The sequence below is a fragment of the Pollachius pollachius genome (assembly GCF_949987615.1).
Source record: "Pollachius pollachius genome assembly, chromosome: 3".
NCBI lineage: Eukaryota > Metazoa > Chordata > Actinopteri > Gadiformes > Gadidae > Pollachius > Pollachius pollachius.
The window spans coordinates 47,956,668-47,971,611 of NC_136936.1; the positions used below are offsets into that span (position 1 = coordinate 47,956,668).

Genomic DNA, 14,944 nt, shown 5'->3' on the forward strand with positions numbered 1-14,944 from the left:
CAGAGAACAACAGAATCATGTTTGGGTGTTTTTGTGTGCGAGCGTGTTATTGAGTGTGATTTGACCACGGCCCTTTGGTCTCTTGTTTAAAGACGCTGGAACCCGTCCAGCTTTCACAACACTCCACTCTGGTTCAGCCTTCATCCAGTAGCTGCTTGCGAAGCGTCTTATTAGGAGCCGGGGCTCCAGGGATAGGCTTGGAGGACACTCAACAATAGGAGAAGAGGTTGCGCAACATCAGGAGAAAGCCCAGCCCGAGCTGTGAGAGAGAACCGGACTGCAGCAGAAACAGAAGAACGCCTGGTCAAGTGCCAGATTAATTATTAAGATGCATCGTTTGAGCTACATTGAGCCGTGACATATCTGTCATGCGCAGGCGCCAGTACTGAGTGCGACGATTATATATGTGCATATAATAAATTAAGGTGACTGTAACATACTAGCAGACAAACAAAGACGCACGCATACACACAAAAACACACACACACACACACACACACAGACATAAACATACACACCCACACAGTCATTCATGCACACAGACATACAAGCACATAAACATGCGGACACAAACATACACAGAAAAAACATACACACGCACGTGCAGAAACATACATGTACGCATACGGACAAAAGCAAAGAGACACACACATACACGCACACACACACACACACACAAACACCACACCATACACACAATGTTGTCGAAACCAACTCACTCTGCTGCCTGACCCGGCCACCTGCTCTCCACCTAGACCTGGTCCGCCCGTTCTCCACACAGGCCCGGCCCACCTGTTCCTCAGTTAGTCCGGGTCCACCTGTTCATCTCAGCTCCACACCAAACCCTCTGCATTAAACACAAGCAGTCATCCATTCTATTGTCACATGACTCCAGGGGACAGTGCATGCTAATAAATGGCTTTCCTCATTATGCATATGTCTTTCATTTTATTATGCATACGTCTTTTGCATGTTTTTCATGATGGATTTAGGTTAAAAAAACACAACAAAGCATGCGTTTCCTCTGCCATCGGACACCATGAAGGACTAAAAAACAATAAATCACATGCTAATTTCTACCCCCCCATCCAGGGTAGCATTGCAAACATTTTGTCTTTCTGGGATATTTAGAGAAATCCTGTGTGCCACATGCAGTGTGATTGCTTTGGTTAAAATAAAGCGGTCACAGGGTTAATCAAAAGAAAAACAACAAAAAACAACACACGTCTTTGAAGGTGTTGGAAAAAACACAACAATGGATATAAATCCTTGATTAATCGTATTACTAGAATCAAATACCACACTGTTACAGGAACGTGTACATGCAAGTTCATGCACTACACAAGCTGGTTAAGGCAGCCCTCGTGACATTTTATTAAAAAATATTTAAGAACAATTTCATGATAAGACATGTTCCCATCCGCTTAAGTGTAGTTATGGGATATCTGTGAAAAACGTTTGGCTTTTAATGGACAAAAAGCATAAAAACACACAGTTAAGATAAACGCTTTCCAGTGGACCAATAAAAACATCTCCAGTCCAAACACAACAAGGCCTGCCTCGCATCCTATTAACATAGCTGAACCGCTCCGTACTGAATTGGAGACCGCGAGAGAGAAACCCAGAGATCCAGCTGCTTAAAGAGGAAAGCCGGGCAGCTTAGACAAAGCTGGAGCCAATTCCCCCTTCGCCCCCTCCAGAAGTCCTGGCGTTCGGGACCGTCAACACAAACATTCCAGGGCAGTAGGAAAACTGACACTAATGAAAGTGGGAATCACTGAGCTAACTCACACCTCGATGAGATGGGATTTCAACCAAATAAGAGAAAACACCTTATTTCAACGTGCGAAATGCTAAACTAAATGTATTGTCTCAGCCTAATATTTAGTACAACGCTTGTAATCTTTTAGCTGTATGGTGACCAAACAAAAGCAACTACAAAGCAGATTCCTTCCCCTATTCAGAAGCCCCCAAACGGAAAAATCACATCACTTTCAATTCATATTAAAGAGATTCAGTTTAACGTATTTAGACGCCTCTCAACCTTTTATGATTCACATAGATTATTAATCAAAGAGACTGCAAAAAAAACAACCAAATGATTTGTCTGATTTTCACCGGAGCGCGATACGACGTGCAATTGATTGTGGCTCCAGGGACACCTGCAGCTTTAGAATACATTTTCCCCTTTCCCCAGGAAAAGAAATAAAGAAATACAAAAAAAAAATGAAAAAACCCACACAGCACCATGAGAAAATATTGCTCCACGACATGAATATGCAGGGTCTTGATACCGGCGATGTCATTACTAATGTTGCTGCCAATTACAGAGCATGTCATGACACTGAGTCATGAATATTCATGGCTGACTGATATAGACGGAGCATCAGCACCCGGGCCTACACCCGTCCCCGCTTCTCATTGTGGGGGAACAGGTACCTCCATCATGGCATGGAGGCGCCTTCCAGCTGTAAGACAAGCTGCTCCACCAGGCATTGCTAGTTAACAGTGTGTTATATAAAGGTGTATTAAAGTGATGTAGTGCTCTCCGGATCTAAAGAGCAGGCATTAAAGCATATTAAGTAGACATTTAAGCGTCCAAAGTGAGGATCTAAAAATGGAAAGGCGACGCGGGGCCAGAGGACGCCTCCGGGGGTGCACGCACGCACGCACACCGACGCCGCTTCCTGGAAAGTTTCTGACCCTCCTTCGTCTTTGGGATTCATGCGGCATGTGGGGCGGGATGAACGGCTTGGAATTGGTCGGTTTGAATCGGTTGGTCTGAACCGGTCGGTCTGATTCGGTCGGTTCAAATCGGTCGGTTTGAATCGGTCGGTCTGATTCGGTCGGTTTGAATCGGTCGGTTTGAACCGGTCGGTTTGAACCGGTCAGTTTGAAACGGGCGGTCTGAATCGGTCGGTTTGAACCGGTCGGTTTGAATCGGTCGGTCTGAATCAGTCGGTCTGATTCGGTTGGTTTGAATCGGTCAGTTTGAATCGGTCAATTTGAATCGGTTGGACGATTCAATTTATGTTGGGAAAAAAAAGTCAAGAAAACATTTTTATTCACTTCAACAAATAAAAATCAATGGTGTCATTTTTTATTGATCAATTTGTTTAGACATTTGATTCCGAAGAAATAATAAATTCACCTTGACCTTAAAAATCGATATTGATAAATGCAAATAGTTCAAATCTTGAAATACAGGTAGCGAACTGTTGACCTTGGTGTATAGTTCAATTAAGTCAAGTTAATGACCTACATATTGTTATTGTGTTATACATAAGTTAATGCCTTAACATATTGTTATTGTGCAGTGCATAAAGGAATGCCTTAACATATTATTATGTTATTGTGAAATACATAGTAGTTAAGGCCTTAACATATTGTTATTGTGCAGCACATGGTGACATAGTATAACTAGGGCTGCTGTGTGTTGCCTCACTCATCTTGTGTAAGCAGGTCATCACAGCTCATCCTTAAGAACCCACGCAATGGCAGTAGATAGAGATATGAATAGACATGAATGTAAATAGACCTTAAATTACCAATAAACATATTTACAATGACTCTGGAAGCTCTACTGACATCTCCAAACACCAAACTACGAGGTATCTGGTTGCTATCAGGTTATAAACAACGGTTTATAACCTCACCACACCCCGGCCATTTGGAATAAATCCCATCATTCAGTCAATAGGAGAGGCTGTGGATAGGCATCTATTTGTACAGTCACACCTGACACGTCATCTTGTTATGACTGATAACCCATCCTATACCGCCTACTGTACACATCCTGGAGGAGAGCGGGGGAAGGGGGGGGGGGGGGGGGGGGGGGGGGGTGGATGACGGTCAACTAATGGAGTCCTTTCTCAACCTGACTTGAGTTACTGCTTCTCTGTGAGGGAGCAGGCAAAGTCCTCTAACTGCTTTGCAGCAAGCCAGTTTCAACAATGGCCCTTCAAGCTCGGGCTTGTGTGTTCATAGGGAACGTTGTATTGACCTCACACACATGCAAACACACACACAAACTCTCTCACACACACACACACACACACACACAAACACACACAAACACACACACACACACACACACACACACATGCACACATACTCACACACATACACAAATACGCACACACACACACACAAACACACACAATTTCAAGAACATTAAGAAGTTCAACGTATCACGTTAGTCTATTGCCTCACAGTATTATTAAAATGAACTATTTCATAATTCAGCAGAAGCTTGAATCCAAAGCATCTTGCAGGGATTTCCTTCATGTCATGAAGGAGCAAGAAAGCGTCTTGCTCGAGGATTTAGAGGTCAGCCGAGGGTGAGATGGGACCAGAACCTTCCGGCTTGGAGTCAAACACCCTCTAACATCAGAGTCTTGGCCCCACCCTAACAGCAGACTAATAGACACAGCAAGAGGTTCGTATAACTCAGGCTAAACAGTCCACGTCTTTTCCCAGGTGAAAACAAACAGCAGAGGAAGACAATATAGTGTTAAATTATAATAATACTAATAATCATTTTAAATACCTTTGATATAATTACACCGTGCTAAGGCAGTTTTAGATTCCCTTTCAAATGATTGTCAATTAATTGTGCACATAAATGAGGAAGTTAATTATTCTTCAGTAAAATGGGCAATTAAACCGCTAATAGTGTTTTCCTTCTCAATTCTAATTGGTTAATGGAAAACACTTCACACACTGGCCATTATACAATGAGGCCAAATATTGTCAGAGAAAAACAACTTGAATGTTTAACAGAACAATAGTGGGCTGCACACCATTAAGAGATGAGCTTTAACACATCAAGTAGAGGTTAAGGATTTAATATATTTACATACATTACAAGACGTCTATTTTTTGTCCATAATCAACAAACATTTGTGTTTGAAATGTTGACTGTACAACGGTACATACACACACACACACACACACACACACACACACACACACACACACCACCGAATCGAAATTGACCTGAATCTCTCCTTTGTGCTTTTTTTTTTCCTATTAAAATACATTCGATAGCTTACAGCATACAAGCCTGTAATACAACGTGTTGTGTGGTCGCACAGCCTCGATAGCATTACAATAATTAACAGGTAGACAATTGAGACGTAAGGCTCTCAAGCGGTCTATGGGAGGTGAACAATACTGTCCTCTAGAGGTGAGCGGAATCATAATAGTGTTGTAGGCGCCGTGCACTTAATACCACACGTGTGCACAGAGGCGTTATACGTTCCAGCCCAAATCAACCCTAGTTCATTTTAACCACCAGCTCTCACTGTTAGCAACCGTTCTCCGTGCGGGCTTTCACAGGCCTTCTCTCCTTAACATCTCACCTGTTATATAACGTTCCTCCTTCAGATGTTTCACATGACAATGTGCACGTAAAAAGTGTAGATCTAGTCGATTTGCCTGAACATAGTTCTGCTATGCGACTGTTCCTCGGACGAACGGTCCACCCACACTTTGGGAACGGGGCGGGAGAACAATACGGCCCGAAATACAGCGTGTGAGAGCGCTCCGGCCACTGCGTCAAGTGAGCGTTTTCTGCGTCATTCGCTATTTTACTTTCTCCTATCACGTTTCCCTCTCTGGAGGCTTAAAATGGCTCAAGCATGACAACTGGCTATAGGACTACTAATTACACCACCCCCCTCCCTCCCCTCCTCCTCCTCCTCCTCCTCCTCCTCCTCTTCCTCTACCTCCAGTGGGGCGCTATGAATAGGTAGGCCCCCCCACACACACACCCACGACATTTGAGGTCTAAATTTGGATCACAATTGAAATAGCTGTACTACGCCTGTCACGAGATAACGAAGAATAACACCTCTCCCCCTCCCCCCTCCACACACACACACACACACACACACACACACACACACACACACACACACACACACACACACACACACACACACACACACACACACACACACACACACACACACACCCCTCGCTTATAATGCTATTCAAACGTGTGTACATAAGTGACGCACCTCCACTAAAGTAAACCCTTTTTCTTCTTTCATATTGCATAAGGTTCAGCTCACATAAATAAGAAGGACAATGGGGATAGCCTATCAGCTGGAAATATCTACATCTTTGAACACAATTAACATCATTATTAGGCCGAGTAATGTTGCACGGGGCCCTGTGCTGGAATTACGTTCCTCCAAAACGAATATTTTTCCAAGACATTGTTCTCTGCGCAAGTTGAAATTACCAAAAAATTATCCCATACATCCACACGATCTTACAGTATTCTATTAAATAGAAGAAAAAAAACAGCGTTAAATATGGTCTCTGGTTTATGCATGAAGCCTGTAACATGCCGGGGATCAGCACAGCACACACAGCATGGACCACATCCAGAACGGTGGACGACTTGGAGCCGCTATCCTCACCGTAGTCGATCCAACGGTCCGAACGTACAGTGGGCGTGGCCTCTTTAGGGCACCAAACCACGCATGGTGAACGGTGATTGGTCGGCTGGGGAGAGAAGTCCCGCCTACCGTACGTTCAGACCCTTGGATCCGGCGACGACCTTCCCAAAGCGGGATTGGCGCGTCTGTGTGTCGACGTGGATGACGCGAGGGTTGGAGACACGTGGGCCGCGGCATCCGGAGCTCACATAAACAAAGGCACATTGGCTGAGCGGCTAGTCGATCCCTGCGTCGCTCAGTGCTCGGAGAGTTACGCGAGTTCACCCTGGCATCTTTCTGCACCCCGAACCCGAGATTTTGGAGCTTTTACTGTTTACTGAATGCTCTCTACATGCCTATTGCATGGATTGAAGACCAGCGTCTCTTCTGAAGGAGGTAAGATCAGTTTTTTACATTATTTAGTTATTATAAGAAATTAAATTATAAAGTGTTATGGGTGTTATGGGTGAAATCAGAATCAGTGCTCCATGCCTTTTACTTCAGTTTTAAGATTGAATTAATATTGATATCTGTTATAATGCTTTTAAAATACATAATTACTATAAATATATGTGTATTTTACAGTGCCAATGTTGTTGCTTGCTCCAACATTAATGCGTCTATGGTGCACTAACACATTAACATAGAGTTTCAAACTAGAAGATTTTTTTCTATGACAATAACACCGAATATCGAGCATCTGATGTGACAATTTGCGCAATGTGCGTAAATACGAAATGTTGTTTGACAGTCCGCATACTGACAGATTACTGAAGTCTATCCTCACCCTGAGTGTGCAACTCTTTATCCCGCAAAACAGTAAACGTCTAAGTGATCTATTTTAATAGGGGAAGACTCCAAAACTGTCGCTTTCTTGAATCCTGACCCCCGTTGCTTCTGACATTCCCAATTTCCAGTGCCACCGACACGCTCTCCAAAAAACTTGAGGTAGGCGCTTGTGTGTTTCACTTTTATATGCATTTTAAATACCCAACAATGTTTTGCTATGTCCTATTATCACCCCTCCATTCTGAATTATAGTTATTTCTGTTCTCCTCCTTGTTGTTGTCGTCTTTTACAACTTGCATTTATGCATAACATTTACAACTTCTAAGGCCTATATCATTCTGCTATAACAGTGAATATCCATAGCTCTTGATTATACTTCTAACCGCGGTTGTCATTTCCAACCATCCATAACATTTCTGATTCGTTGTGTCCCTGTGCGTGTTTCCCCCGCAGCCATGCCCTGCGTTCAGGCTCAGTATGGATCTTCACCCCAAGGCGCCAGCCCCGCTTCCCAGAGCTACAGCTACCATGCCGCCGGAGAATACAGCTGCGACTTCCTAACCCCCGAGTTCGTGAAGTTTAGCATGGACTTGACCAACACTGAGATCACAGCTACCACGTCTCTACCCAGCTTCAGCACGTTCATGGACAACTACAACACCGCAGGCTACGACGTCAAGCCGCCCTGCCTCTACCAGATGCCGCATTCTGCAGAGCAGTCGGCCATCAAGGTGGAGGAGGTCCAGATGCACAGCTACCACCACCACCAGCACCACCAGCAGAGCCACCTGCCGCCCCAGTCGGACGAGCTCATGGCCCACTCCGGGCCCGTGTACTTCAAGCCCTCCTCGCCCCACGCCCCCAGCACGCCAAACTTCCAGGTCCAACACAACCACATGTGGGAGGACCCGGGCTCCCTACACAGCTTCCACCAGAACTACGTCGCGGCCTCGCACATGATGGAGCAGCGGAAGAACCCGGTGTCGCGGCTCTCGCTCTTCTCCTTCAAGCAGTCCCCCCCCGGCACGCCCGTCTCCAGCTGTCAGATGCGCTTCGACGGCCCGCTGCACGTGTCGATGAACCACGACAACCCGGGAGCGCACCGGTCGCACATGGACGGCCAGAGCTTCGCGGTGCCGAGCGCCATAAGGAAACAGGCCGCGCTGGCCTTCCCGCACTCCCTGCAGCTGGGCCACGGACACCAGCTGATGGACAGCCAGGTCCCGTCGCCCCCGTCCCGTGGATCTCCGTCCAACGAGGGGCTGTGCGCCGTGTGCGGGGACAACGCCGCGTGCCAACATTACGGGGTTCGCACCTGCGAGGGCTGCAAAGGGTTCTTCAAGGTGGGATTTCACACGCTTGTATGTCCGGTTCCCATTGCGGTTGAACGGTTCCTAACGGCGCAACAAAGTCACAGTGTCAGGACGCTTAGTTGTTAGTGCGCACCGGATAGGCGCTTTCTTCTCACGTTCACCTGGCTTCTTAATATTGAACCCCTTGGTGTGTGTGTGTGTGTGCGAGTGCGAGTGCGTGTGCGTGTGTGTGTGTGTGTGTGTGTGTGTGTGTGTGTGTTCGTGTGTGTGCGCGTGTGCGTGTTCACGCGCGTGTAATTGTGTGGTATGGCAAAACAGTTTGAGCAGCCAACGAGCCCGCATGACTTTATAATACGAGCCGGTGGAGAAATCGAATCTAACCTGTTAAATAGAGCTGGTCTCCAGGGGAGCGAGGGGGATATGAGCGGTCACGTATTGGTGTTTGCTGATTGTCTCTCCCCTGTATGTTCTGGTGCGCACACAACAGTCACAAACGGGACATGAAGATCATATAAATCCCCCCTTTAATAAAGAATATATAATATAGAATTGAGGCTTTGCATCAGCTTTCTAGAAAATGCACCGTCTTCCGTGTTATCTGCGTATATTAAGACTGTATTTATTTTCTTGTCTTTCTACAGCGAACCGTTCAGAAAAACGCTAAATATGTCTGCTTAGCGAATAAAAACTGTCCTGTTGACAAACGCCGGAGAAACCGCTGCCAGTACTGCCGCTTCCAGAAGTGCCTCGTTGTGGGGATGGTGAAAGAAGGTACGGAGAGGCCCCTCGAACCAACGCAACCTCTATGTTACACCTCTGGCACTTAAACACATCCCACATGAAGGCCATTCTGTTGTTTGGTTCCGTTGTGTTTATTTCACTAATTAAACATCTCTTCTCTATCCGTCATGTGTTGCAATGAACTCAGTATCCGTTCCTTCCCATTACGTAGTTGTGCGGACGGCCAACCTCAAGGGCCGGAGAGGCCGCCTACCGTCCAAACCCAAGAGCCCCCAGGAGCCTTCCCCCCCCTCGCCGCCCGTCAGCCTCATCAGTGCTCTGGTCAGGGCGCACGTTGACTCGAACCCTTCCATGTCGGCCCTGGACTACTCTCGGGTAAGACGCACGGAATAAATAAAAAAAAGTCAGGCGCACGAAACCGTTAAACTCTTTTTTCTTTTAGAGAAAAAAGGGGGGCAACAAAAAAGTAATTTTCTTTAATTAAGATTTGCGTTCCCCCATTCACCGTTTCGTTTATTAACTGGAAAAGGTTTTTTCCAGGCCGTTCAGCCATAACTTTGTCAGGCTTTTAAGGCGGTATATTTTACTTAAGTAAATCGCAGCGAAACGGAGAAGTCCAATAAAATAAGACATGAATTCAACGAAAAAAAGAAAAAATGCAAGCCTCTCTCCTGGAAACGGGCACGGGCAATTTCACGGATTATATATTTTAAAGGGGTCTCATTAAGCCGCCGTTTAAATTAAATTCCAGTTCCAAGCCAACCCGGACTACCACCTGAGCGGGGACGACACCCAGCACGTCCAGCAGTTCTACGACCTGCTCACGGGCTCCATGGAGATCATCCGCGGCTGGGCCGAGAAGATCCCCGGCTTCTCAGACCTCACCAAACCAGACCAGGACCTGCTCTTCGAGTCGGCCTTCCTGGAGCTCTTCGTGCTGCGGCTGGCCTACAGGTATAAGTCATTAAATACAACTCGTGGCGTTAATTAATAAATCCAGAAAAAAAGGATAATCCATTGAAACTCGTATTAAGCCTCCGGTCCTTCAAGCTTCGCTGCGTATTATTATTTTTTTGTTGCATTAATTAATTTGCAATAATTAATTCTTCGGATTTCTCGGCTGGTTTTATCTCGCGATATTTACTGACCCCGCGTTGTTCACGGCAGGTCCAACCCGGTGGAGGGGAAGCTGATCTTCTGCAACGGGGTGGTGCTGCACCGGCTGCAGTGCGTCCGGGGCTTCGGCGAGTGGGTGGACGCCATCGTGGAGTTCTCCTCCAACCTGCAGAGCATGAACATCGACATCTCCGCCTTCTCCTGCATCGCGGCGCTCGCCATGGTTACAGGTGCGTAAAGGCGCAGCGCCGCTCCACAGCTCTAAAAGGGTTTAATTCAGGAATAACGGCACGTTAGAATAACCCTTTTAAAGACAGATGATCTTATTTCGCTTGTTTGTGTTTTGCATTTCAGAGCGACACGGTCTCAAGGAACCCAAGAGGGTGGAAGATCTCCAGAACAAGATCGTGAACTGTCTCAAAGACCAAGTGACATTTAATGGCGGTGGATTGAATCGTCCGAACTACTTGTCAAAACTGTTGGGGAAACTCCCGGAACTGCGCACACTATGTACTCAAGGTCTGCAGCGTATCTTTTACTTAAAGCTTGAAGACCTGGTCCCCCCGCCGGCGATCATTGACAAACTTTTCCTTGACACACTACCTTTCTGAGCGTTCCGGCACTTAGGCGGCATAATGCCGAGACTTCAACGAACTTCCAAAGACTGTTTGTCTGGTCAGCTTGACAGATTTCTAAAACATGGCTTATTCTGAATATTTGCAGCTCTTGTAGGTTCGTAGAGACAACCACTACCGTATTAAGCGTAAGGATCCATAAAAAACAAAGGATGGAAAGACTTGACGAATCCTATTAGATTTCCGTGTAATTCCCTCTAAATTATCGTGAGTGCGTAATGAAGGAAACGGGGGAGGGGGGCTCTTTCTCCGATGGACTTTTTGTCCCCCCAAAAAAACTCAATCCGGTCTTACTATTATTTAGCCTAGGCCTACTGTTGGTTAATTATCAGCTCCACTGACCCATCATAGTCAGATGTAATATATTCATTCACATTTATATATACACATACTGTATATTGCGATAGATTATGTGATGCGACCCATGCATCAATTTATAACGTGTAAAAAGTTTGTAATAATGACAAAAAAAACTTTTTTTCATTTTCTTTTCATGACTGGTGCCTGTGTGTTTTTGTCAGGACGCCCGGGTGTGGAAGTCTTCAGAAATGACGCATGTGGTAGTTTGATAGGCACTTGGAGAGGTGGTGTCTATATACATTATATTCCGGACACTGTGTAGTCTCATAGATTTGATACAGATTCGTAGTACTGGCACACCTTTTATGTAAAACGCGTATGTGGGGTTGATCTCATCTGTATAGAAAAAGAGGGAGCCATGATGTTTGTAAAGCTGTCAGACATTCCTTGTTTGTATGTGTTGTAAGTATTGTTGCTGTTGAATATAAACGTTTCTATATATTTATTATTTATATTGCCAAAAGCTACGTTAAGCATGGTGCAATTTAAAACGATTTAAACCCACCCAGTTCATGCTGAGCACGTTGTCTATGTTTTATGTCTTATAGACGTCGAGGGGATTATCATTTTCCGATTTGGAGAGCGTCATATTTCATAACTTCATGAGTGTGATGGGCCTACATCTTTGCCATGACGGTGTATTAAAACGATTACAACGCATTTGGTGCCGAAATCCGAAAAGTTTAGAGATAAAGAAATATTTAATGTTTACAAATAAAACTTTTAAATCAGTATCCTTGGGAAATATTTGCTCTCGAATTATTTAATGTGCAGATAGTCTGTGATCATCAAAATATGGCAGTTTTTAACGCATGTCGGACGATAGGCCTATTGCTTACTAAGACTATTAATTATGAGGTGTAAAAAGATAATAACGAGATATACGAAAATTAACCATATGCGTAATAAAAAAGTAGTACTTTTATGATTATGGATATTTTTTTAATGTACATTTAGAACAATTGAAAAGATTTGCATATTGGATACAATTCTGATAAAGTGTTGACTATTTCTAAACATCGAGATGTGTATATAATATGGATAGGCTATCGATCTATCTAAAGAAAGTCAGGCCTGTCATTTAAAAGCTGAATTCTGTTGCCTATAGGCCTTTATTCCGCCTTTTTTCTATTTTGGTTTTGGTAGATAAAAAGCCTTAAAATAATTATAAGCATTCAAATAATAAGCAGTCCTCCTCTAAGCCTAAAACCTTTCACCTTCTTTGAGGGTTACAGAGTTTGGCCCGATTCCGTTTATTAGGAATGTCTGAAGCACTCGAGCCATACATGAGGGCAGGAGTAACCAATCGGACCGCCGTATTCATTCAGTCAATCATTCAAATTATCTTAATTCACGGTATCTCATATGATATCAAACACCAGGTTTAAAGAACGAGCATTGAAGCATAACCCGTCTAAATAAACTCACTATAAATTAAGGGCTGCAATTCCTGAGTTGATGTATAAAAAACTGTGATGACAGTCAAACTCTGACATATTTAAATGATAAAAAATATAAAATAAAAACCTTTTCTGGCGATTTAATTAAAATGTTTGAAGTTTAGTTTTAAGATGCATTACTTCAATCTCCCGAGCATTGTTGTAACTTTGGCTTAAGAAAAAAAAAATAGAGAAAGAAAGAGAAATGTCTGACGAAAGAAAGAGAAAGAGAAAAAAGTGAGAAATAGAAAAAAGTAAAAAGAAAGAAGGAGAGTCTAAGATTTGAAGCCTATTACCCTGCTCCCTGAATAGACAGCCGTGAGACCGGGAGCCTTCCCACGTTGCGTCACAAAGGGGCCGTTAGTTATCTATTTATAATTAACGCTGTTTCACCATATTGCTCAAAAAGTCCCCCTAAACCGTGTATTGATTTTGGCAGTTCAAACTAATTACTTTGTTGGTGTTGTCCTTTAGTTGACTTAAAACAGATTATTGCAAAATCAACCCACCCGCCCTCTGTCTCCCGGCCGAACTCATCACACGGAAATCTCACAAACCATAAAGGGATCTAATATATCTATATTTGAAATGTAAACCGTTTTTTAACCAACCAATCCCCCCACACCTGAGAACCTGGGGCTTACTGCACGTGTACATCAGACCCAACCCTACACTGAAAGTCCCATACTCCTCCACACACTAACGCCTAGCCAATCACTGCAGGACATCTGCGGTCCTGATCGCCTCAGCCTCCGAAGGGAAGGGACACCGGAGCATCCTGTGGTCGTCCTGGGCGACGGCTGGGACCTAGCCATCACTCTCCTACCGATCGGGGAGGCAGGCTGAGCCGCTGAGCCAGAATAGTGCCAGGCATTACATTGTCTAAATAATTAGAGCTTTGCTGAAAAGTGCTAATTCGCCCGCAAATTGGAATTCCACTCAGAAGCGGTTTGCTGACATTTAGCAGATCTGTCGAGAGGTGGTTATTCCTTGTCACAAGTTCCCGCTGTTGACTTTAACTACACTTAGGGTCTTTAAACATGTCTATCTCCACATAATAAAGAGTGACACGTGTAGACAATGCTTCCGTTAGGGTTTGTGTGAGGATATGCATGCCAGCGGATGTTCACTCAGAAGCCATTAAGATCTGTGGCTCATGGCTTTCTTCCCCACCCGCTAGGCACCGCTGTAAACTTACCCCCTTCAGCACAGGCAGGGAGCGGAGGAAATACTTTGTTATTCAGTTTTGAAGTGAATCTGGTGCTCAGAGGTATCTGTCCATAACTATGCTTTGCAGAAATGTTTTTTCCCACCCTTGCTAAGTGCTTCAGAGTAAGTAGAGAGTAAGGCCCAGAATTATTTATATGCACTATGCAGCATTCGTTCTTCTAGTGTGAGTGACAATTAAAGGCCACCTCTAATGTGTGGTTGCCACACACACACACACACACACACACACACACACACAAAAACACAATAACAAAAACACACACACACACAAATACACACAATCACAGACAGACAGTAAGATGGAGATGGAGAAAGAGAAATATATACCATTGCTTTCCGAACTTCTTCTATTTCTTCCGAACTGTGACACAATACATACATCAAAGTTCTCCTCTAGCTCTATGTATATAATCAGCAGATAAATATAAACCCATATAAATACGGATACAAATGAATAACCAACATGTTCCCCTCGTGACGACGGGGACAGGGAGTTTGACTGCAGAGTTGCGCGTCATTCGCTACGGACCAATCATTGCTCTGATGCCGCTCTCTCCGGGTCACATGGGGTGTCAGCGTCCCTGCCGTCACCCTGCGCCCGCGGCCGCCCTCATCACACGGCTCCCAGGGGCCGGAGCTCGCTGGCCGCGCCACGACACCGCCATTACACAACTTTAAAGTCCCTGAAGATCGCCGCGGAGGGCGATGATGTGATGTTGTTGACACGGTAACCGAAGAGGGACAGGGGGGGACGGGACGGGGACGGGGAGCTGCTCCTCAGCTATGTGAGGCCGACCTGTTGGATTCCCTCCGCAATTATTAAGACTCAATCTTATTCTGTACAAAAAGGAGCAACATTTACTCCTCCCTCT

The 14,944-nt window shown here is 44.9% G+C and overlaps 1 protein-coding gene across 1 annotated transcript; it reads left to right on the forward strand.

The window, feature by feature from the left end:
* Positions 1-7,693: 7,693 nt before the first annotated feature.
* Positions 7,694-11,019, forward strand: nr4a2a (nuclear receptor subfamily 4, group A, member 2a; the record flags this gene model as incomplete). Its single annotated transcript, XM_079733987.1, has 6 exons — positions 7,694-8,581; positions 9,193-9,322; positions 9,504-9,667; positions 10,044-10,246; positions 10,460-10,638; positions 10,763-11,019. The coding sequence occupies 6 exons, from the start codon at positions 7,694-7,696 to the stop codon at positions 11,017-11,019; spliced, it is 1,821 nt and encodes a 606-aa protein (XP_079590113.1).
* Between the last annotated feature and the right edge of the window lie 3,925 nt (positions 11,020-14,944).